General features: G+C 60.5%; 1 protein-coding gene across 4 annotated transcripts in view; it reads right to left on the reverse strand.

Moving 5' to 3' along the window:
* Window positions 1-2,119: 2,119 nt before the first annotated feature.
* MEF2D (myocyte enhancer factor 2D) overlaps window positions 2,120-24,842 on the reverse strand; it is a 32,888-nt gene continuing 10,165 nt past the window's right edge. For 2 of the 4 annotated variants that reach the window (XM_075563381.1, XM_075563398.1), the window contains exons 2-12: window positions 19,239-19,428; window positions 18,642-18,845; window positions 17,502-17,639; window positions 16,409-16,619; window positions 16,185-16,241; window positions 14,528-14,718; window positions 12,823-12,952; window positions 9,807-9,965; window positions 6,679-6,874; window positions 6,156-6,465; window positions 2,120-5,837 (exon numbers count right to left, since the gene is read on the reverse strand). In XM_075563381.1, coding sequence (XP_075419496.1) covers window positions 5,826-5,837; window positions 6,156-6,465; window positions 6,679-6,874; window positions 9,807-9,965; window positions 12,823-12,952; window positions 14,528-14,718; window positions 16,185-16,241; window positions 16,409-16,619; window positions 17,502-17,639; window positions 18,642-18,845; window positions 19,239-19,292 — 1,662 coding nt within the window. In that variant the 5' untranslated portion in view covers window positions 19,293-19,428 and the 3' untranslated portion in view covers window positions 2,120-5,825. Of the gene's footprint in view, window positions 5,838-6,155; window positions 6,466-6,678; window positions 6,875-9,806; window positions 9,966-12,822; window positions 12,953-14,527; window positions 14,719-16,184; window positions 16,242-16,408; window positions 16,620-17,501; window positions 17,640-18,641; window positions 18,846-19,238; window positions 19,429-19,549; window positions 19,693-24,842 lie in introns of those variants that run through there. The other 2 variants (XM_075563388.1, XM_075563406.1) reach the window with 2 other exon arrangements.

Consider the following 24,842-nt stretch of genomic DNA (forward strand, 5'->3'; position numbering starts at 1 on the left):
ACCAGCAGCTCCACGGCAGTAGGATGGGGCTTTCCCACCCCCATAAAGAGTCATGGTCTCGGAAACTCACAGGGGCACTTCTGCCCTGTCCTGTAGGGTCGCCATGAGTCGGCATCGACTCAGTAACAAGTCAGTTAACCCTGTTTTGCTGTTGATGAAACAGGCTCAGGGAAACGATGACTTAGCCAAGGCCAGACAGCTGGCGAGTGGCCACACCAGGGCTTGGGCCAGTTTTAGACAATGCCAAGCCTAGAGATCTCCTACCACACAGGGGGCAAGCAGATGGGGGTCTAAAGGGGTCCAAGCGTGGGCTGGATATTGCATTGCATCGAGGGTAGGCCCACCACCCACCCTTCCGGTTAAATGATAACACGTTTACTTCCACTTCACTCAAAATCCACCCTGGTGCTGTGGACACCTTGGGTGGCCCAGTCATCACAGGGCTTTGCTTCAGGAGCACCACATCTAAACATGTGTCTCCACATTCCACACGCCACCGGACAACCAGAGATGCGTGCTCCAAGGGCCACGCACCAGCTCCTGGCTGCTGCTTTTCAGAAGTGACGCATCACTTTGCATCACTTTCCAATACCGTCCACTGGCCGAACCAGTCCGACGGCTCCACTGGGCTACACAGGGGCTGGGAAACAGTCTCTGTGTGACCAGGAAGGGGAAGAAAACAGGAAACGAAACGAGGGTGAGCAACCGTAGTGCCCACAGGGGAGTGCCCACAGGGGAGGAGCGCAGGCTAGCAAGCAGAGGGGCTCTCTCAGAACGTGGCCGGGGGGCCGGGGCGGGTTCAGGCACCTCAGGGAGGGCTGTTCTCTCTTCCCTGGGCTTGGTGAGCTGGGCACACACAGCACCCATGAGTGGGTTTCCATCTGCAGCAGCGTCTGGGGAAGCTCACACAGTAGAGAGCAGGAACAGAGAACCTCACTCAGGTGGCTGCTGGCAGGAGGCCTCAGTTCTCTGCCAAGTGGGTCTCTCCACAGGGCGGCTCGTGTCCTGTGACACGGTATCTAGCAAATGAGACAGACAGAAGCCACATCGTGTGTGACTCTGTAGCCTTGTAAGTCACGTACCATTCCTTCTGCAGCCGTGCACTGCTGGCCCCACACAGCAACCCCGATCCCACAAGGGAGGGGGCTCGGCAGCACAGACACACCAGGCAGGAACCATTTCCTGCCAGCTTGGAAGCTGCCACCACAGGCAGTCAGCAGGAGCTGCTCATCTGGAAGATGTCATCCTCTTAACCCCTTCCTGGGCAGTGCCTTTCTCTGATGGGGAGCGGGTGGGGGGGTCTGCCATGACTCCACAAGCGATAGGGACCTGCCGGACACCTGTGTCCTTGTGCCGCTGTGGCCTGAACACTTCAACCAGCGAAGGGGCAGGCAGTGCTGCCCGCAGGCACTGGCAGGCCCATCTCTGCCTTTGTAGATGGGCACCTCACTCCTTCTTTAATCCTGCAGCACCCAGGGCGGGCCTGGCACAGAGGAGCAGCCTGTTCATCGTGAGCCAAGTCTGGCGTGCCTCACTCGGAGCAGCCGCCTGGACCCCACAGCACAGCTCTGCAGGGGGTGGTGAGGGTAGCAGACAGTGCAGCCTGCCGTGAAGGGCACCAGTTGAGTGTGGGGCCCCTCGGGGATATGTAAGGAGGGCAAGCAGGTCCCTGGGCTCTGCTGAAACACCTCCGGAGGCCGAGGCAGGGCAGGCTTTCCTGCTGGAGGGGATGCACGCTCTGCGGGCCCTAAAGGTGTGGCAGCCCCGCAGCCTGACAAGGGGGGATCCTCTGCCTGCTTCACCCTCCACTCCAAGCAACACTCGGAACTTGGCCTGACCCCGGGGTGGGTGTGTAACTGCCACTGTTGGGTTCCTAGGGTCCTCCTGCAGCTTGGGCCACCGCTGTCTGAGGAACCTGGAGGTAATTCTCCCCCTGGACATGTGAGCTGGGGAGAATCCCACCTCAGGCCTCTGGAGGTGCCCTCCCTGCCCGGCAGGCAGGCTGGCCACCGCTGTTCCCGCGGAGGCGGTGCTGCGGCCCTGGCACCCTGGCAGAGCTGCTCCAGCCCTTCCCCCACCTCAGTCGACCGCGCCAAAGAAACCAGAGCCCAAGCCGAAGTATCAGAAACGTGTATTCTTTTTCTTTTAATAGTAAACCTCTTTACAACAAATATAGTGAAAGAGTTTTCAAACAAAACTCCTAAGAATCCCGGGGACCGTGTCTCTCCTTATTGTGTAGAATACTAAGAAAGCATCACCGTACAGCACAAAAGAAACAGTGAGGGCAGCTCCACAGCCACACAGGCGGACTCGGACTCGGCCGGCGCAGAGCCAGGGCCCAGGAGTGTGGGTGATTGTCGGGTTTGAGGGTGGGCACCTCCACGGCCCCTCCCTCCCTCCCTCTGGGACTTGAACAGGGAAGACTGTGAGAATCCAGATTCTCCATATAACATTCCAGACCCCCCAACCCCGACACAAATCCCATTCCTTCCACCAACTGCTTGAGGGGGGCAGGCGGGGTGGGGGCGGGAAGAGGGGGCAGCAAGGGAGAATGAGGAATTCCCAGGCTCTGTGATCCCTCCTCCCTCTGAAAGCCTCAGCTCCCTCCCCACCCCAGGGGATTCCAAAGAGTCAGTTAAAAATATATAGAGATATAGATATTTCTAGATACACTTTTACATCATTTCTGTCTCTCCAAACAAATAAATAATCAGCAAGAGAAGGTGCATGACTTCCTTCCTGTCCAAGGTAGGGGGCCTTAGCGGGAGGCCGGGGGCTGTCTCGCTGTGGGGTGATGGGAAATGGTGTTCCTGTGGGGAGGGGTTCCTCTCTCAGTCCCTGAAGCTGTGGGAAGCTGGGCGGGGTGGCGAGAGGAGGGCATTGGATGACCCCAGTGGTTACTTTGGCAAGTGCCCAGGCCCTCGGGGTGGAGGTGGGGGGGTGCAGGCAGATTTGGCTGTGAGAAGAACTGAGGTCCTCGCTTGTGGAGGGACTACATTCCCGGGGGCTTGTCCATCTGGCTGGCCAGGAGCCCCGTCCCCTTGGGACACTGAGTTGCAGACACACACGTCACACATCCACAGCCCCCGCCGCCCCGGGGGACAGAGGAGGGCACAGGGCAGCCGCACAGGTTCGCTATTACAAGGCAGAGGGCAACACCGGTGAATCTTGCACATTGGACTGCAGAGGCCCTCAGCCTCCCCGGTGTGGTGGTGGCCAAGCCCAGCCTACGGAGCTGGGCAGACTGACGTGGGACTCGCCGGAGAAGGGCAGGCCAGTCCTCAGCGTTTAGCAAGCACCCCTCAGTCAGCCATCCATGCAGCCAGCGCCTATCAGGGGCCCTGCATGAGCCAGGCCCTGCCTGGGGTGCCTGCAAGGTCCTGTTCCTATCCCCTCAATTCTTGAGCTTCCTCCAGAAACCTGCAGGAGCAGTGGGAAGACTGGACATGCGGGGGGGGGGGCACTCAGCAGGGGGATTGGCTGCAAGGAAGGGAGTGAGGCTTGAGTTGTGTCACGTGTCAGAATACTGCAGGAGGCGGGGGCAGAGGTGGGCACCAGAATTACTGATCATACATCGGGCGGCTGGGGCGGGGCACATCAAGGAAAAGGTCTGTATCCAGGGGGCCAGAGGGCTAAAGTGGACACTAGTGGGTGCAGGCCAAGATTCCTGCGGGAAGGCCGGGGAGAAGTAGGGTGGCAGGGAGACAGAGTGGGCCAACAACCAGACCCTCTCAGCTGCAGACCTATCCGACAGCACAGCCCGGCAAGGAGGGCAGAGATGGGCGCAGGGGCAAGGGCGGGGCTGGGGAAGGAGGAGCTGAGAGTTGGAAGTCAGGGCTGTGCAGCTGGGAACAGACACCTGTCACCCTCTGCAAACAAAGCCACACCCTCAGAGCTCCCACTGGGTGTGCGCGCGCACACACACACACACACTCACTCTCTCTCATACATGATGTCTTCATGAACACACTCAGGGACTTGTGTGGTCACAAACACCCCCTGCTTCTGGTCCTTCCCTGCATCAAGTGTCCAATACTGCGGGGCCACAAAGGTGGGCACAGTCAGTCCGTCAGTCCGTCAGCACAAAACTGGGCCTTGCCTAACCCTGCTCTCCAACCAGGAAGAAACCCCCAGGGAGTGTGGAGTCCCCAGGACACAGGAGGGGGCTCATGGGAAGGATGGGGGCCGACCCAGCCTGCTCACCTATGTCTCCCCAGCCCAGGCCCCTTAGGGTGGCCGGGAGTGGTGGGTCAGGGGCCGGGGGCCTGCCCCATCCAGACTCATCTGTGATCTAGCCCGGGTCTCAGGACCCCATGGTTCAGCTGCCCCTGGGCCCCTTGATCACTGTCCCCATGGAGGAGGCAGGAGTGGGACAGATTCCGGGGAGAGGGGGTGCAAGAACACAGCAGAAGAATCTCGTCTGTACAGTACGGGCCGTTTCAGTCATTATTATTACAATATACTTTGACAAAAATAGAATCTCATTTCATATCAATACAACAACAACAAACGAAAAAAAAAAAAACACAACAGTTTCCTAGACTGTTACACTGCTAACGTTTTTTTTCCAAAGGTTGCTATTTACAATTACAGTAGCCAAGAGGGAAGGTGGGGTGCGGCCCAGGGCTGGTGGGACAGGAGGTAGCGAGACAATGAGGGCGCCAAGAGCAGGGGGGACAGGCAGGAGCAGAGGAGCTGGGATGAGGGGGGAGGGAGAGGTTTGGGGAGGCACCAGGGAGGTGGGCCTTCCGCAGGCCTCCTCTGCCCTCCCTCCCACCTCCACAGACCGGCCCGATGCCCACTCCCCTGGGGATGTGTGCGTGCAAAGAGCCCCTCACCGCCACTCGCCCCTGGATTCGAGAACTCTTGGGGGGCACTGCCTCCCTCTCAGCCCCTAGGGCAGCCTGAGGCCGACCCTTTCTAAGCCACCTCACTGGACTTCCTCCTCCTGTGTCCCTGCATGCTGTGGCCAGTGGACAGGGCTTGTGTCCCCTGAGGGAGGGGAGCTATTGCACTGTGTATTTTAGAGAAAAGGCCGGGGAATGGGGGGGGGGCACTCACTTCACCCCTTGCCCCAGCCCTTCCGCCCCTCCACAGCCCTCTCCTCATGGCTCTGAGTCATTCTCTCCAAATGTGCTTTGAGAGGGCTCCCCACCCCGACCCCCCCTCTCATCTCAGCCCACACCTGGGCACCCAAGGGGGTGTGGCTGACAGGAGAGTCAGCGGGTGTCCTGTCCTGCATGGGTGCAGGGGCACTCAAGCGCCTCTGCCCCATGTCCCTGTGGCCCCTCACACTCCCAGCCCAGAAGCAGAGCTGCACACTGTAGACCCACCCCCCCCAACCCTCCCGCATCAAGTCAACTTTGGAGTTTCCACGTAAGAGTATGGATTCTCTGCTATTGGGTAGTTTTTGGTTTTCCCCTCTCTCTGGGGGTGGGGCGGGAGGGCTCCGCCTGCAGGGCTCAGCACCTGTCCTTCCCCGAGCTGTGCTGGCCCCCCCATCCTGCAGCATATGTGTACAACGTGCAAAGTGTCACCCCTTCCCGCCAAAAAAAAAAAGAGACCCCCAGCCAGTGACAACAGCGGGGGCGTAGAAAGAGGGGATGGAAGCATCCCCTCTCTGAAGCGAGAGTCCAAATTGAAAAAAATATATAATAATAATAATAATATTATAATAATTATACACAAATGTAACCGTCAACGGGGTACGGAGCACAAGAAAGGAAGTGGGGCAAGCGAGCGGGAGGAGCCCAGGGCGGGGAGGGGTGGGCGGTGAGATTGTCAACTCTTCATCAGGGAGGCTGAGAGGAGGGGAGTGGGGCTCATCACTTTAATGTCTGTGAAGAGAGGAGATGGAGAAGGGGTGAGGGTGGGGGGCAGGTGTGGGGTGTGCACCCCCCTTCCCCTCTCCCCAGCAGGACCAGGCCTCGGTGGGGGAAGTCATCAAGCAGAGGGCTGATCCTGGGGCAGGGTGGGGGCTTGGCCTTTGTGGAGGGAAGGGGCACTGGTGCCGCCGCCGCAACCACAGACGGGCTGGTAGGAGGGCTAGCTGGGCACAAGGCCTCTCAGGTGGGCGATCCGACAGGCCGGGGCACACGGGGGCGGTCCCTGGGTGCAGCAGACACTGGCAGACAGGAGGGGCGACGCTACAGTACCCAGGTGTCCAGCCGCATCCTCTTCACAGCGGCGCCCTCGGACTCGGGCTCCGGGGCTGGGCGCAGCAGGCCCAGGGCCGGCCCGTAGTCTCCCCGTCCGTCATCCCGGTCCCCTGACTCATAGGAGCCCCCGGCCGGGCTGCTGAGACCGTCACCAGGCTCGGGGCGGGCGGCGGCCGGGAACACAGCCGGATTGGGGGGCGCAGGGCTGCGTTCACGGCTTGGGGACACAGGTTCCGACTTGATGCTGATGTGAGGGTGGGTGGTGACGGTGAGAGCAGCACCCACGTGGGGCAGTGGGCTGCCCGGGCTGGAGGCAGACAATGGAGGTCAGGGAGGGAGAGAGTGAGACAGGTCGGGGGCAGGGGGACGGAGAGATGGAGACAGTGAGGGGAGAGAAGGGGAATACAAGGCGTTATTAGTTTTCTGCCTCCACCATGTCTGCAGGTCAGGGTGGCCCCCACCACACCCTGGAGGCCTAGAAAGGGTGCCCAGACCGCCTTCCCACAGCCCGAGGACTCACATGAGGTTGCTGAGGGACCCCGGGACCAGGTGGGTCTGCTGCTGGGGTGGCTGGGCCTGGGGCTGGGGCTGTGGCTGCGGCTGCTGGGGCTGCGGCTGCTGGGGCTGTGGCCAAGCGGTGACGTTGCCTAGCGACAGCCCCCCAGGCGAGCTGAAGGCTGGTAGGGAGGAGATCTCTGCACTGGTCAACTGGTAATCTGCAGGGAGAGGTGAGAGGGTGAGGCTGGGAGGGCAAGGGTTCTGTGACAGCCCCTCCAGAGGCCGTGGCAAAGAAACTTGAGTCATTCAAACCATGAGCCACTGTTTTTCTACCATCAGCACTCAGACGGGCAGAAAGTAGGAGAAGGCTCCCCAAGGAGCAGCTTAGTGGGAGGGGGCACAGTCTCCTGAAAGGTAATTTTGAAGTACCTGTCAAAATATAACGAGCACATAGCCTCTGACCTAGCAGTTATAGTATCAGGAATTTAGGCCACAAGAGAGCCCCAGAAAATGAGGGAATGCACACACACACACACACACACACACACACACACACACACACTCAACATCATTTGCAAAATACCAAACCATCAACTAAGACTATCCCAGGTTTTTATCAGTACCATCTGATAAATTAGATTATGGTCCATCAATACAATCCTATCAGCAACTGCAGAGGGAGCTTGGCTGAAAGCAGAGACTACCAGGAGGATGTGTGCTTGCGTCTGGCTGACTACTGTGTGGATAGCAACAGATTACAGGGAACACTGCCAAGACTGGGGATTCTAGAACATGTACTGAGCCTGTGGAACCTGCACAGAGACTCAGAGGCAGTTAGTTGAGCAAAAGAACAGGGGTTAGAAATTGGGCAAGGCGTGCATCAGGGAGGCCTCCTTTCCCATACTCCTTCAATCCGTACACGGAGCAAATCCTCCCAGAGGCTAAGTGGGGAGGAAGACCCCTCATACCCTACGATATCCGGACGGCCCAGGCCCGCTTGCAGAAATGTGAGGGCTTGGTAGAGACAGAGAGCCGACGACTAGACCAGTGAGCCACGTGTCGTGACAGACAGACGGAATGTCGAAGCTGTCAAGGAGTTCGCCTCCCTTGGGCCCATAGCCTAGAGAAGTCAGTGAGGCGTGGTGTCGGGCAGATCACGGCAACAGGTCTCTTGAAGGGGTGTGAAAGCCAGGGGGTCCCGCTGAGACTTAGGCTCCTGAAGAAGCCAAGTTCTCTACAAGGGCCTCCCCAGCACGTGAAGGCTGGACAGTGACTAGGGATCCGGAGAAGAACCAGTGGTGTGGATGACGGTGCGGGCGATGACAGACCTATCCCCCTGCCCATGGGGTCACTATGAGGTGGGGCCTATCTCACGGCTGCTAGCACAGACAAATGGGGAGAGAAACCCAGGAGACTGGCCTAAGGGGGAGGGAAAAATGAAAAAACAAGAGGAGAGGCAGTCCATTGTATGGGAAGAAAAAACCAGGGCAGAAGCAGGAATATTAGTGTAAGCAGAAAATAAAGCAAAGGTGCTGCAAGTTCACAGAGCAACTGGTTTTGGACTTGGGGATCTGGAGCTGGGGTCAGAGGTAGAGAGGGCAGAGAGGTTTTAGACCACCTGCAGGCACCACCTTGAGGATGGAGACACACAGGGAAAACCAGCCAGGAGCAGGAGGAAGATGAAGCGGGGAGGTGTAGAGCGAGGGGTGGCGGCTCTACAAGAAGGGCCGGGCTGCGAGCCGATAGGCTGTCTGTTAGCTGGAATCCACCACGTTCTGAGGAAGAAAGGCCTGGCGCTCTGTCCTGGTCAAGCAACAGCCCGAAATACCCCCGGGGGGCATCTGTCAGCCGAGGCTGCAACTCCACGGCACAGAACAGCAACCATGATGACACTAGTAACCACGCCTGCCATCCCTGCAGCCAGGTCTTCCAGTTCTTTCTGTGCCTGAGAGGGTCACAGTCAAGTCAGGTGAACTGAGGCACCAGAAGCTGATTCCGTGAACTATCACCACCCCCTGCCAAGTCCCCACGCCCCCTAAAGACTGTCAGGACACGAGCAGCACAAGGTGTCACGCGCCATGCCCACAGTAAGGACACCGAGCACACGTGCTCGCCCCCAGGTCCCCTGCCCGTGGGAGAGCAGTGCCAACCGCTGACAACGCTGTCCTTCCTGCCACGCTGTGTGATGCCCCCGGGGGCTGAGAGGCTCGCAAGCAGCCGTCGAAGGTACAGCCATTGGTCGGTCCTCGCCTGGAGCCAAGAAGAGCGATGAAAATCAAAGGAAACCCTGAGTCCAAAGGGCTGAGGAACCCGGGACCCCAGCCTCCATGCCCCTGAGACCAGAAGAACCAGACGGTGTCTGCCTGCCACAACCAGACACGTGACCGGTCAACAGCAGAGCAGTAAGAAGGTCCCCGGCGGAGGGAAGGAAGAAATGCAGAACAAAATAAAACACGGGAGCGAGAGAGCAGGCTTACTGGTGTTGCCGGGACAGGCGGCACCCTCGACACCTTTCAAGCCCGACCCTGGGGTCAGCTCGCATCCAAAGAATAAACAGGCCTACCAAGTGGATCACACTGCTAGGGCGGTCTCTTCCATACAACCACATCCGAGTCCCAAAGGGTGGCACTCGCCTACCGCCAAGTCGGGAAGGCGGGAAAGGGCAGGGGACTCGGGGAGGAAGTGGGAAGAGGCCCACCTGTGACAATGAGAGGATGGCAAGTGTCCCGAAAGATGATATGTGAAACTATTGTCTGTTCTGGACACCCGCCGAGACCCCAAGTTAGAAAGAGAAACGTGGGAGATAGCTACCTGGCGGGCTGACTGAACTCCGAACCGGACTCACTGCCATAGTCAATGCAGACTCCCCCCGACCCCCTACCCCCCATGGGTTTCCGAGAGAGTCATTGTTCACAGGAGTTGGATGCCCAGTCCTTCTCCCGGGCTGCACTGTGCAGCTTCCCACTGCCGACCCTGCAGATCGCAGCCCCGTGCGTAGCCACCGCACCCCCCCAGTCGTACCCCCTATTCTAAAGGTAACTCATCAACCACAGCGGCACAGGAGAGGGGCTGTTGGGGGCCGGGGGTAGGGGGTGGGAATAGGCCAGAGGCCAAATGGTCAAGGTTCTGACAGAGTCTCTCGTTTCTAACCTCCTGGTGGCGAGTTAGGTGTCTGCCTGCCGGGGTCGGCGGTTAGGAGGTACCAGATGCTCTGCTCCCAGTGAAGACCGGCAGCCTTGGATGTCAGGCCTACACGGGATGGCGCCAAGTCAGAACTGACTTGCTGGCAGTGGGTTGGGTCCGGGGCCTCTTATGGAAGAAACGATGTTAGGTGGTCAACAGAACCAAGTAGGACAGTTCTGCTCATCTTGCGTCCTGTTGGGGGTGGGGAGTAGTGTAGACCAGATCCCCAAACTTACTTGGCCCACGAGCCCCCTTTCAGGAAAGAAAAAAAAACATTGCTCAGTGCCTTCCAGACAGCTGACAATGCTTTTTCTACAGCCCAGACCCAGGGTCAGGTCTGGGGACCGGCTTTCGTGCCCGCTGGGCCATTGCAGCCCCTGGGCGCCAGCATCGCCGCTTTGCGCAGCGCACAGACGACTGCGCTGTGAAGAGGGAGGGCGCCATGGCTGGCGACCACACAGGCATCCCGTGCTCTGAGCACATACAGGGAGGGCAACAGTCCCTCTGCAATGTGCCAATGTGCCTTGTGGGCAAGCCTCCTGGCCACCTCCGCTTACAGCATGTGACCTTGGGCCAGTTGCTGATCCTCTGCTTATAAACCGGGAGCCATAATCCAACCTACATCAGGCAGCCGTGGGGGCACTGAATGAGGGGACACTGGGAGAGCAGGGTCCGGCACCTGCTAAGTATGTAAGGAATTCTCCCAGTATCATCATGCCATTACAACTTGCTTTGGTCAAAAGCCAGGGCTCCTGCCGGGCGGAGATTGCAGGTCTCCCTATCACCTTTCAGTCTCACCCTGGGGGTGGCCCATGCTGGCCTCTGGACGTGCCGTGAACACCTTTAGCCAGGGCTCTGCTACCTTTATGCTTATACAACAAAGTAAGGGCAGAAAAGGGTCCAAAGTCTCCCAGCACTGATTTATCCACAGGGAAGGCAAGGCAAGCCTGGCCCAACAGAGCCTCGCCCAAGGCCCCTTGGTAGGAGAGGGGGAGCATAGCTCCCGGTCTGGCCCTCTTCCCACCACACTCCAGCCTAGTCAGGCGGGGGGCTGGGCTGCCAGCCAGGAGGAAGACGGCCAGAGGCCACCTGGCAGCCCACTGGGTCCGCTCCCAGGGTGACCAGAGCCAGCCCTCTCAGCCAGTGTCAACAAGGACAGGCCTGTCCTTTTACCCAAGACATCACCACTCAACCAGATCACCACCAGCCGGCTCCCAGTGAACGACGACGCAGCCTGTGCCTGTGTTTATACACCTAGGGCCACCTGGAAACACCTGCTGTTCAAACTGAGGGCGGTCTAACTGCACCGGTAGCCGGAGACACTGGAGCCCCGGTTTCCGAGGCCACGCGAACCCACACACAGCTGCCAGCAGGGCTCCGAAGACAGGTGCAGGCTCGGAAATGTCACCCTGGCCGGCAGAGCGCAGTCTACAGTCTGTCCTGGGTTGGATGATGGCAGCCCACCACCCTCCTGCCTCAGTCAGTCTGGCAGTGGGGCCCAGGGAGCTGGTGGCTCACGAGTATCATGAAAAGCCCACCACTGAGGTAGTCCCCAAGAGTGATCTGTGCTGCCCTCGGCCCCCCACCCTAGCCCCTCAGGAAGCTGGCTTTCCTAGTGGGGCCCAGTCTCAGGGAGCAGGGCTAGAAGAGCCTCAGACCCCTCCTGTCCACCCACATCTCTCCCCAAGGAGGGAACAGCCCTCCCTGAAGCTGCCTGAGGACAGAGCAACCCGGGGGCGAGGCCACAGTGGCCACAGGCGCCTGAGTGAGGCACCTGTCCAGTCCGGCACCTCGACAGCAGGCTGTGCCTCAGCTCACCTGCCCCAGGGATCTGTGTCTGAGCACGGACCGGGTTCTGCCTTCATGCTCACAGGCCATCTGCACTGGGGTCTGGAACCTAGCATCCTTCAACCCCGAGGTGGGGGCTGCAGGGTAGTTTGGGGGTCTTGTGGCCCCGTCTGCTCTCATCACAGGAACATTCCTAACCGACACCACTTTCACATGGGCAACCCGAGGAAGGCAGAGGAACCAGCCAGCCTCCAGCCACAGAATGGCTCTGGGACATTCTGAAGTCCTTTGGACACAGCAGCCCGAAGCAGGCCAGGATGGCCAAGTGTCACAGACTGTTCCCAGGCAAGTGTGAGTGGGTGACACAGACCAGGACAGCCCTGGGGACCTGGGTCGGCCCAGGGACTGAATGTCCTGCCTGAATTATTCTGAGACCTGAAGTGACTCTTCACCTGTGGAGGCTCGCCACCCCTCCCCCTGCCCTTCACCAGCCTGCCTCCTGCCTCATCACCCCATTGCACGGCACCATCCTTCACCCTGGGGGTGAAGGGGACCTCCTGCTTCACCCTGCCCGCAGTCCCCTCAAGGCGCTTGCATGACCCAGTGGACACATGTCCCCAGACTGTGCTTCTGCTCTGGCTCTTCTCGCCCTCCAGGAAGTCTTGCTGAGCAGACCATGCTCCTGCCCACTCCCCGATGCAGGAGCGTAGAGCGAAGTCTTCCAGAGTCGCCCATCCAGCCTCCCTCCTCTCCTCCCCGCGGGCCCAGGCTAGGAGTGGAAGGCGCCCCCTTTGAATCTCACCACACCAGACCAAAGCACTGCCCTGAGTCTGTGCTGACTCTCAGGGACCCCAGAGGGCAGGGTGGAAGTGCCCCTGTGGGCTTCCAAGAGCATAACTCATGTTTCTAATGAAACAGCAGCCTTGCCACTCAACAACGACAAAGAGATAGATTATATATAGATTATATTCAGCAGCTATCTTGTCTCTGGGACACACACTAAAAAAAATAAAATAAACGCAAGGTTGTTTCATTTGAAATTCAAATGAATGGGGCGCCTTTTATTTGCATGTGCTAAATCTGGCAACCCTAACTAATCACATAGGGAATCCCCCAAAAATCAAGGGCCTGCCCTTCCTAGGGGATAGCTGTTGGGGTGGGGCCCCCAAACCCAGGCATGCCATGTAAGACTCACCTGTGTTGTAGGCAGTGGGCATGGAAGAGAAGGGGAGGCCCTGGCTGAGTAAACTTGGTGTTGCCACGGAAACCACTGGGGTGGTGAGCGAGTGGGTCGACTGGGAGACCCCCAGGCGCTGGGCGTTGTTCTGTGGAAGGAGACAAAGTGCCCTTCAGGAGATGGCAGATGCGGGTCGACCTCCTGGGCCTCCTTTCCAGGGCTGAGCTGGGGCCCCTGGATCCCACCCAAGGCCCAGGCGAAGGCCCTCAGCATGGAGGCCCGCTGAGATCAACACACAAGGTGCGCTCACAGAGACACAAGACCCACGGAGAGAGACACAGGCAGAGAAGAATCACGCACTCCCATGCCCTTGCCAGTGGGAGGGCCCAGACGCCGGCCCTGCGGGGCCCTGCACAACCCCAGGCCAAGGGAGCGAGGGGCAGGCGCTCTGCTCTGCTGCCTGGTCCCTTCCAAGGAGTCTCCCGGCAGCACACACCCCGGTAGAAGCGTGCTGGCATGTGTGAGGGAATGCGGGGCCTGGCGTGGCATGTGCCTGCGTGTATGCACACACACACGTGTGTGGGGGGCTGTCAGCTCCATCTGCCACTGAGCCACTTGTTTATTCCAACTCCACGCTGGGGCCGAGACTGCCACCGTGTTGGCCGCCAAAGCCTGCCTGCCTTTTCCAGCCTCTCTGGCCTCCTGTCGGAGAGGCGGGGAGGGAGGTGCCCACCACCCCTCTCCTGGATGAGAATGGGTGGGTGTTTGAGAATGAGAGTACGTTCTGAGGGAGAGGAAGGGCGGCTGTGTATGGCTCCGAGCTCGTGTGGGAAGGAGAGGCGCGTTGGGAAGGCGCAGGAGCCTGATGGAGGGAAGGCAGGCCCCCCCAGGCAGGACGGCTCTCCCCTGGGCAATCATTCTGCTGTCCGGCACTCCTCCTCAGGAGGGTCCTGCCTTCCATCACAAGAAAGCTCTGGGAGTCTGAGTGGTGTTCAGAGGGGAGATGGGATCCAATCCTGGCAGCCTGGGACAAATCGGGGTGGGGCCCAGAGGCCGGGCCCACCACTCTCCTTGCACATACATTCAGCACACGCCTGGAAGAGGGGGGTCTGCGTGACTGCACACATGGCCTTGTGGGCCCACACGCATGCATGGCTCAACACCCACCCCACCCACCCCTGTGCCCCCCAGATGCCGGGCAGGGCTCCTGGTACCCCACAAACAGCACGCACTGCACACACAGGGACAGGCCGGGGCCAGACTCCGTGCCAGCTGACCACAAGAGCCACGGCACATAGACACCTCACAGTCGCACTTACCAGATCTAACTGGTCCTCAGTCTGGGAGCAAAAACAAAACCAGAGGCTAGTTGAGTCCCTGGCCTCTGCCCCGACCCCTGCAGCCACCCCACCCCCTAAAGAAAGAGCCCCTGGGGACAGAGGGAGGCCTCCCCTCGGCCTCCTCCCCAGGACAGTTTCTAGAAGATGCTGCCTCCCAGTGTGCACCCTTAGGAAAGCCCCCTCCCCTCCAACCTCTCCCACTATCCTCCCATCACAGCCCTCCTCTCCTCTCCCACCTCCCCGGCCCTTCTCACTGCCCTGGGCTGAACTTCGTGTCCCACTCTCTGGCTGGGCCCCGGGAAAAGGAGCTGAGCAAACCCCACGCGTGGTGTCCACACTGCCGGCTCACCTCCCTCTCCCCATCCCTGGCGGCGCCCACTCACCAAGTGATGCATTAACCCCTTTCCTCCCTGGGAAGTGATGACGCGGAGGTCGGGCTTGCGGCTGGGGGCTCCGAGCTGGGCGCCGTGAGTGGGGGGGGGCGGAGACTTGGCAGGGAGGACTTTGTTGAGGCTGTTGCCGTTGGCCACAGGGAGGAGGCCAGGGGAAGCCCGGGCACTGACGTAGCCGTTCCCTGGAGAAGGGAGGAGATGAGGATATGAGAGGGGAGACCCAGGGCGAGCACCCAGCCCTGCTCCTGGTTCCCACGCCTCCACCCCCTAAGTCCTCCACCCCTTACTCTCAAACTGCAGGGTCAGCCCCTACCGCTCGACTCTGTGAGCGGGCTTGGGGTGGGGGGGTGCTCCGAGATCAGTGGAGAGAACAGGAGCGCACCCAGTGCCTCCCAGTGTGTCTTCTGCAGCCCACCCCTCCCCTCCCGTTCTCTGCTCTGGCCTCCAGACGGGAAGCTCACCGCCTTCAGGCCCCAGTCTATCCACCTTCATCCAGCCTGTCGAGGTCCCCAGGACAAGGCCCCAGCCACTCAGACCACTCCCTGCCCTCAAGCCGGGAGGCTGTGATTTAGGGACAAGAGCCACTCACTGGTGGCAGTGGGGGACTGACAGCAAAGCCGCCACTGTAATGAGACTGTGGTCACAAACCAATACCCATGGCTTACAACTGCGACACGCTCTGCCATCCAGAGCCCCCCGCCCCGCCCCCAGTGAACGCTCTCACACGCGTGCAAGGAGGAAGAGGGAGGCCCGTGTGATCAGCTGTTCACTGCAGAGGAAACCTGGGGCCGGGTGGGTAGAGGTGTGGTGACTTGTCCGGAACCACACAGCTGGCTGGAAGCCAAGCCAGGGCTCTGACTCCACGTTCTGGGGTCAAAGGGCCTCAATATCGCACTAGGTCCTACGGGCATTTCTCTGGGCCTCTTAGAGAGGGAGGGGCAGTCAATGATTCCCCCTCCCTCCGCCCCGGTATACACACACACACACCCTTAATTTTGGGACCCCAGTACACAATTATTGCCAGGGAGATGTTACAGGTTGCCCCAGGCTGAGCTGGGGGATTCGGAAGGCCGGACGTGTGTGGGTGACTGCCGTTAGAGTGCCACCTTGCTTTGTCCCTTAAGAGAACGCTGTGCCCCGGAAGCATGCGGCCGCCTCCATCCCAATTCCCGGATCACTCTGGGAATGGTAGGAATGTCAGGGTGACGTCAATGGTGACATTCGAAGTCCCAGCCGGCCGCTGGACGAGGCACAGGCTGGAGGGGCGGTCAGCTGCTGGGGCTGGGAAGGCATTTCCCCCTTGGCTCAGGGGGTAAGACCACAAGTGCACAGCTACACGTGCCCTCTGCCGATGGACCAACATCGGACAGCTCATCCCTGGGTGTCAACCACACAGGCCCCCCTCAGCTGGAGAACCCAGATGCTCCACTCCAACTAGCACAGGTAGTCCGCTCCCAGGATTTGCCCAGAGCTCCTGAGCTCCCCTCCTCTCAGAGCACCCACCCCACCACTGCTGCAGGTAACAGAGCCAGGGCCTAACAATCCTGATGCCACAAGCCTCAGGGGGCTCCCCCTCCGCCCCCGTCTAGGACCTTCCTTCGGGATGCCTGGCATGAAGCCCCTCCCCAGGCAGCAGCGCTGTACTCACCAACAGGACTCGGGCAGGCTCCGTTAGCACTGCTGAGGTCTCCACCCAGCATGGCCCCTACAGGTAAACCACAGCCACGTGAGGGACAGAGGACACCAGGAAGAGGAGTGGCAGTGCTTTCCCACAGGAGCCACACAGTGGGACGTAATTCCTGAGACTAGGACCCCAACATCCCCCAGGGGTTATCTCCAGCTCACCGGGCGGGTACCCATCAGGCCACTCACCTGCACTGGCCGGCCGCTGGGGCAGGCCAGGAGACACGCTATTCCTCTGCAGCGCTGGCTGCTGGGGGGAGAGGAGCCGGGGGTCCGTGAGGGATGACGTCACCAAGGAAGGGGTGACCAGGGAGCCGCTTGGGTTGCTGAACTGCAGGGAGCTCTGATTGGACACAGGCACCGTGACAGGCATGGCAAAGTTGGGGGCCGGGACGGACGACTGGGTGGAGAGATGGAGGAGGAGGTCAGGGCAGGGCGGCCGCTCCCAGTAGCCCCCTTGGCCTGGGAGGTGGGCCCGAGGCTGGTGGAGTCTCTGGGCTGTGTGACTTAGGGCTAACAGCTCCATCTCTATGCCCCGGGTCCTCCCAAGAGTCCTGGCTGCCACTCCCCGCTCCCAGGAAGAATGCCGGCGGGAATGCTGTTGGCCAGGGGATGAGAACAGGGCTCTGCTTGCTACAGACAAGGCCAGGGACACCTGGAACCTCCATGTGGAGGCGGGTTAGTCCTCAGCCAGGCAGGACACACAGGAACACGTTAGAGGCCCTGAGTACAGGCCCAAACTCGCACACACAGCAGTTCACGCCTTCGCCATGGGTGGGGGCACGGCACTGGCGGGCTCTCACCTCACCTCGCTGGGTGTCCCGGTCTGGGTGCGAGAGCCCAAGCCCGAGGGGCCCAGAATCGGCCCGGACGAAGGGCAGGCCTGCCCCTGCTTCCCTGTCACCTACAGGCCTCATGACCTCGACACGCTGCTGGCTGGCGAGGGGCAAGCTGGGGCCTCTCCTGGCTTACACGCCCCTGAGAGGAACCCCTGCGAGGGTCATGGGTTGAGGACGACCAAGGGCAGGGCCTCCTTCGGGGTCACCAGGCTGGGCGGCAAAGCCACACCATGCAGCACGGGGCTCAGCTCCACGCGACTACTCACGGCCAGTCTATAACTCTGCATCATCTTATCAAACTCCTCGTCTATCTTTTTATACTTCTCCTCCGTCTGGGGGGTCAGGGCGAACACCTCGTCCGCCTCGGGGCTCTCACACTCCCTGTGCTTCTTGTGCAGCGCCTGGGGAGGGCGGGCCGACAGGGCGCGCGTGAGCGGGCTCACCCCATAGCGCCGGAAGAGCCCGTCCAGCTCCTCGCTGGCGCGCCGGTACTTGTCCTCCAGCAGGGGGCTCTGCTCCAGTGAGTCCTCCCCGTCGGGCTCCGGGCTGTCGCAGCCGTTGAAGCCCTTCTTCCTCAGGGTCTGTAACCACGCTGCTGTCAGGGGGGGGGCCCCACAGCCACCTCCCAGGGCTCCTTCCTTTCCTTAGGGCCCTCCCCACCTTCCGCCAGTGTCACCCTCCTCCAGGGGTGAGAGGGGTGGGGAGGCAGCAAGAAGATGGGGTTGGTGGGGCGGCATCAGGATACAGGTCATGTGGGCGGGGGCCTCATTGGTACGGCTGCTGAAGTGAGAGGTGGGGAAGGGGCTCCCCGGGGGCTGGGATGGGGGGCTGACCACTCTCTGGGGAGCTCTGGTCAGAGACGCTGAGGACTCCCCCAAGAAAACAGCCGAGGCTGGCTCTGCCCAGTGGAGTCCCTGACCCTGGGAGCAGGGGGTCAGTCCCAGGGGACACATAGTGGCGGGAGGGCGAGAGGTGGCCACAGTGAGAGAGAGAGAGAGAGAGAGAGAGGAGACAAAGTGCAAAGTGGAGGGGGAAGGAGTGTTCCACGGCCAGTGGGCTGCCCTCGGCTCCAGTCGCCCTGGCCCACATTCAAAATGCCAACAGACACCTGTTCCGTCGTGACAGCAAACACCAATTGGCTTTCGGGTCTGCAGTAGATCTGCTTTCCCTGTATAAGAAGAGGGGACTTTCCCTCCACCTTTTTGGAGCTAATTTCTCCCTGTGGGAAGACGGGTGTGTGCCTTGGCAGAAACCGGGCTGGCTCTGGGGCCACACAGCACCCGTCAGAGCAGGCCCTGGCCCTGTTGGTGGCGGTGGACACCCGACCAGCCCCAAGCCCTGAAGACCAGAGCTGGATTCCGGAGCCTCCAACAGCTCCCGGCGCGGCCTCCCTTTGCAATGGAAAACAGCCACACACCCGGACGGACATGGCAGGAAGAGGGGAAGACCAAGAGGGAGACAAAGAAAAGGAGTCGGAGCCGACTGAAAGGTGGGGCAGGGGAGGAGGAGAGTGGGAGCGAGCAGGAAGACGTGCGTGTGGAGATGGCGCGAGGCGGCGGGGGTGGCCCTGGCCGCGGGCGCACCTCGATGATGTCGGCGTTGGTGCGGCTCTCGTGCGGCTCGTTGTACTCGGTGTACTTGAGCAGCACCTTGTCCATGTCGGTGCTGGCGTACTGGAACAGCTTGTTGGAGTGGTTGAAGATGATGAGGGCGATCTCGCAGTCGCAGAGCACGCTCAGCTCGTACGCCTTCTTCATCAGCCCAAACTTCCGCTTGGTGAACGTCACCTGCGGGCGGGCGGGTCTGGCTCAGCGAGGCCTGCCCACGTGTCCCAGCCCATAGGCAGCAAGCAGAGCACAGTCCCTGACGCCCTCAGAAACACGGGCCCCCCACCCTCGGTCAGCACGTGGCCCAGGCACAGCTCGGAGCCACCCGCTGAAGGGAGGGGGCTTGGGGCTGGGAGCTGGGAAGAGGTCCGGGGAGGAGAAGGAGAGGGTGTCTTAGGCAGAAGAGGGGACAGCTTCATTCATCTTAGAAAGTGGAGGTGCCTTGGTGTGGCCTAGGGCCCACTAGGATTCCCAGATCGGAGTCCTGAGTTTTCTTCCTCCCTCTGAGAGGCCTGAAAGAACCGAGAGCCTGGCACCCTGCCCTCACCCCCTCTGCGAGGCCCGGGCCCTCACCTGCCGGTTCCGCTCGTCGGTGATTCGCTGGATCTGAATCTTTTTCCTCCCCATCTTCTCTGCTGGTCTTCAGTGCTGGGCAGGGGAGGGGCTTGCTGGGTGGTGGTCTCGGCACACCTTACACTGTGCTCATGAACCGTCTGGGACCAGTGCTCAGTTCATGGTCTGCAGGGCACTACCGTACAGCCTCCTGGGAGAGGGGTGGGCCAAGAAAGAACTGTCAACCACCACCCCACCCCTGCCCTTGTGGATGAGGGCCGGCCTCTCCCCCCACCCCAACCCCATGAGGGCCTGGCAGCGTCTGAACCCACCCTCACAAGCACTTGTCCGTGGTGCCGGCCCGGCTGCCGAGACCAAGCTGAGGCAGACACTCAGGCCTCTGGTTCACGGTCTTGCCGCATTGTCACCTCTGCCTCTTGGGAGCTCCCAGAGGAACCCCCTGCCCCCGCCCCCACGCCTTCTCCCAGACTTGGACTGGTGTGGAGGCACCTAGGCTCACCAGGGGCCTCTCGGGCCCAGACTGCAGAGCACCTGCAGGATCCCTGAGAAGCTACCTGGTGGCCCTGGGCTCAACCTATCAGAGCACATCGGGACAGGTTAGAGTAGTGGTCTTCACAGCCGCTCAGGAAGCTCTGAGCCCAGGGGTCCAGTGAGATCCAAGGCCGTGGAGTCCCCAGCCCACTGAACCCACAGCTCCCCCATGCCAAGCTGGTTAACTCAGGAGCCTCAGCCTCAATGTGGGGTTTGAAGAATGGATTCCATTGCTTTAAATAAAGAACCAACCAACCCACCCACCCCTTAGATCCGGGGCCAGAACGCTCTCTGCTATAAAGGGCTACGTAATAAATATTTCAGTCCATACCGTCTCGGTGGTAATTAGTTAAACCTGCCACTGTGACATGAACACAGCTGTAGACAATATGTAAGCGCCCGCGTGTGGCTGTGCTCCAATAAAACTGTATTTACAGAAAGAGGCAGGAGGAGCCAGATTTGGCCCCTGGGCCCCAGCGAACTGCCTCCTGCTCTGGAGGACCGGGTCCCGTGTGGAGAACCACATTCAGGCTGGGAGCAGCACCGCCCAACCTCGTTCACCTTGAAGCACAGTGTCATGAGCACTGGGTGATGGGCAAGCTGCCTCGGCCATGGGTGGCTGGAGAGGCAGGCACCGAGGGGAAGGACCCCGTCCTAGTCCGCAGGCCCGAAAAGAGGGCCCTGCACGCACCCTCAGGGAGGCTCCACAGGGTGGGGGTGTGGGGTGAGGATGGAGATTAGCCCTGATCCAGGACACAGGGTGGGCAACATCCACCAGATGACCTCAGGGCCCCTCCAGCCTTGAAGTGTCAGGCATCCTCTCACCAGGGATGGGGCTTTCTGGGAGATGAGCCTGGCCCCTCCTTGCCGCACCCCTGAGCTCTCCCCCTCCAGAGCACACTAGCTGCGGACCATGAACCCCACCCATCACCAGCCTGGACGACACCCTCCAGCCCCCTTTCTGAAGCCTCTCCAGTGCCCCCGAGAAACGGCCCCCGAGGTCCCCACAGCAGATGCTAAGGTGCAGCCTGACACCCTGACCACGGAACGGAAAGGCAGGCGATCTGTGGGCTTGGAAGGGCCAGAAACACCCCTACACACACTCTCTCTCTCTCTCTCTCTCTCACAACCCTTTCCCTTCACAACTGCCATCCCCAGGCTGCCCAGTTAGAAAGCCGCCCTCGATCCACACGGTGCCGCAGACCGCACTGCTGTCCACACCCCTGGAAGCAGCCGTCCTTCCACTTGCAGCCTTTACCCCTCTTCACTTTCGCCTCGGGAGAGGCACCCCGGCACCCTCTTCCTCCTGTCCTTGTTCTCAACGTGCTCTGTGGGTCCTGAGCCTCCTACTCCCCACCCTCACACATGCCCAGCCCGCCCGGATTTACCCAGACCGTTTCTGGCTGCGGACTCCAATCTCCGCCACACCCCGATGGCAAAGGCTCTGTCTGAGGAGCCCTGCTCTCCAGGGCAGTCCAAACGCAGCGCTGTCTACAGCTACAGGGCTGTGGGCTGGTGGGGAAGGGGCGGTGGAGCCAAAGAGGCAGCCAGGGAGATGACTGAGTGTTGCCTTTTTAAACAGCAGTCTCTGGCCTGGCCTTGAAAGCACCATGGTAGATGCCATGACTACCACACTCCTCTGGCTAGCAGCCCCTCTCCCCAAGCCCCCCTCCCCGCTCTACTATCTCCCCAGTTCTTTGTTCAGAAGCAAGTTCCACTGAGATCTAACCTCCATCAGTTGAAAGCCCATCAGGCCTCTTCCTCCAGGCCACGGTGGGGGAGTGCTCTGCTCTCCCAATCCTCAGGAAAGCTGCTCTGCATGTCTTGGGGTGCCCCGGTGATTTACTCTTGGGGTACCCAGGCTTCTCCTAGCAGTTATCACAAGTGTGCATCACTACAGCCCTGTGCTTCTGTTCAAGGCCCAGCATCCCGTGAGAAGGAAGCTTCAAGAGGCCAGGAGCCACACCTGTCTCGTCACCACTGTACCTCCTGTAAGGAGGAGCTCAGGAAACATCTGTTCTATTGTTGTATTGTTGTGAACCTGTGAAAGTCCTTCTGACAGTCTAACCTCCATCAATCCTGCTTCAGTGCAAGCTCCTCTTTCTCTATCCCCCTGTGGAGGGAAAACCTTTCCTCTCCCAGCTGCCCTTGAAGCTTGTTTGTCTGGGCACCATCTACCCTACTAGGGGTCGTAACCACCTCTGCCACCCCCAGTCCTCAGCCCTCAATCCTCCCCCTCTTGGGTTGGCTGGTGCGGAGGGTGAGACTCTAAAGTCTTCTAAGGAGCAGCCCTGAGCACATGGAGATGGAGAGGATGGGGTTGCTCAGGCAACTGTCTCCTGGCAACCAGCTCCCTGGCTGATCTCCTACACCGCCCCCCCCCACCCCCGCCTCATGCTGGGGGAGCTGGGATACAAGAGGGATCAGGGCTGGGAAGAAGAGAAGCCACAGAGACCCATGGAGTGTCCTCTGAAAGGCGAGAGTGAGGGTGAACAAGGGCAGCAGCCCCCCCCCCCCCCAGCTCCACTCCCTGCCAAGGTGGCCCAGGGCCCTTCCAAGAATCCCTCTTCCCAGCACCCCTCCCTCACTGCTGCCCCCCATCTCTGTGTGGGGACTGCCACAGGAGGGGCTGCCCTGCCTCAGGTGGTCCTGCCTGCTAGCTACCCTCCAGTCCTCCTGCAAAGCAGTCTTGGCCTGCAGTCCACTTCACAGTCACAGCGTGTACAGGGGCGGAAATGGGAGCTCAACCCTGGCTTTGAAGGAAAGGATGGCGGTGGTCTGGGTTGGCACAAAGGACCCCAAACTGACCCCTTCCAAGGTATGGAGGTCTGTCCTGTCCAAGCTTCCCTCCTACCCAATTAGGGAGATTTTAATGAGCACCTGGACCTCCATAATTAAACCTCTTCCTAATTATCTAACCAACTGCCAGGAGCCAGAGGCCTCGGCATCTGTCCCCCAGATGCGAGCCTCCCCAGTCCTCCCTGCCTGGCTGCCCCCAAGCCTCTTTTCCTCCGCAGCATGCTCCTCCTCCCAGAAGCCCTCCCAGATGGCCAGGTCCTCGCTTGCTTCTCTGCTAGCCCTTTCTCCTTCACTCTGCCTGGGGTCTGGAACCAAGGCTGGGGGAGAGCATCAGGCTGCCATGGAGATGGGATTGGGCCAGGATGATGGACCAGAGCCCACCCAGCTGTGACTCCCTGGGCCGGCAGCACCTCCATCAATAAACACTGCCCCTCAAGGGGAACAGGTGATCCCTTGGGTGATGTCCCCACTATGGTTGGGCAGACCATAGTTGGGCAGAGTGGACCTCCTGGGGGCTGGGCAGGGAAAGGTGAGGCCTCCCCTGCTGGAGAAAGGAGCAGTGAGGTAGGGAGGGCAGCAGGGCCGGGCCCCAAGGAGGCAGGCACAGACCCATGCTCTGAGACGAGGGGGCGGGGTGCAGAGATGCCCCCCCCCCAATAGAGGGCATGGATGTAGGGCCCGAGGCTCACACAGGGCAAGGAGGGCAGGCAGAGGGAGCCAGCATCTATGAGGACCAGAAGGGCCTTGAGTCGGAGCCACCCCAGGGTGACCCCATGTGTGTCGGAGTAGAACTTGCTTCAGAGCATTTTCGATGGCTGATGTGTCAGAAGCCAATCACCAGGCCTTTCTTACAAGCCCTCCACCCCAGGCAGGGTCGCCCAGGACCGTTCATTCGTCTGCAGGTCTGCAGCTTAGTGGCCTAACCGTATGTCCCTGCCCGAGGCTCCAGAAGGACCTGAAGCCAGCCATTTTCCCCAGGTTCATGGCGAACCCAGGAGGAGCCTTGGAGTTTGTTGTATGCAAATTAGATGCAGGTAACATGCAAATACACTCCAAAGGGGGTCTTGGTTTGGAGGGGGGCATAGTGGAAGAAACAGGACTTGGCCTCCCCCAAAGCAACATCTCTAGGTACCTGAGTGATATTCAAACCACTCTTGGGTTTCAGAATGACGCTGCCTCAGTTCCGGGGTGAGGTGGCCTGGGGCCAGCTGGGGACAGGCCGGGCAACCGCCCTGGGGCAGTAGCTGCGCAGGCCTTGGAAGCTGAGCAGGTATGCCTGTCCTGGGAAGCTGTGGAAGTCCTTTCTGATGGCCAGCCTCCATCCAGCCCATCTCTCCTGCTGGGGATACCCCACCCCCACCCCTACCCTAGCGCCTATCTAGGGGCCAATCCCATGTGGCCCTGGGCTCAGACAACCACCAGGCATCCATCTGCAGAGCTGCTCCACCAGAGAGCCCAAGTGTGTGGCTGAGCACAGAGCAAGGGGCCTCCACTCTGCCCTTCCACACAGGCAGCCAGGGTGCGCTCCTGACGCTGGCCCTTCCTGCAGCCCTCCCTCCCAGGCTGCTTGGGGCTGTGGGCTAGAGGGGCAGGCAGGAGGCGCTGGAGACAGCTGTCACCCCTCCTCCCACCCCTTCCCTGTGGCTGGGCTGCAGGGCATGAAATACGCAGCAGACACTGGGGGAGGGGGTGACAATCCAATCCACCTGTCACCCCCACTGTCAGGCGGCCTCCAGCAGCCTGCTCACTAGCAGAGTGAGGAGGCGTGGGTGAGGCAGACACACAGAGGGGGATGGCAGGGGAGGACAGACATACCGCATCAGGGTAGCAGAGGGAAGAGCAGAGACCTCAGTCCTAGGAGAAGTCCAAGGGAGGGCAGGGGCAGGGCAGGCAGGAGAGGGCCAGAGGGGGCAGTGGCAGGGACCAGACAGAGACAAAGACCAAGAAGAGCAGGGAGACCAGAGCGGGTTCAACAGCTGCTTATGGGACTCACTGGGGCCCAGGCCTCGTGGTTGGTGCTGGGGGCACAACGTGAAAGGACACCACCCCTGCCCTCTTAGAACTTGCAGTGCAGCCAAGTGACAGACAAGGGAGGGGCAGGTCCCACCCCAAGTAGGGAGTGTCCCAGGGGCTTGCTGGGACCTGGAGCAGGACCAGATTAGGCCCGGGAAGGGGCGTTCTGGCTCAAGGTTCTAGGCCCTTGGGCCTCTGAACCCGGCCTGTCCAACTCTGCTGAGGTCCAGGTCCCTAGCCAGGGTCCCTCTCAACGTCCTG

The sequence above is a fragment of the Tenrec ecaudatus genome, chromosome 1, assembly GCF_050624435.1.
Source record: "Tenrec ecaudatus isolate mTenEca1 chromosome 1, mTenEca1.hap1, whole genome shotgun sequence".
Lineage (NCBI taxonomy): Eukaryota > Metazoa > Chordata > Mammalia > Afrosoricida > Tenrecidae > Tenrec > Tenrec ecaudatus.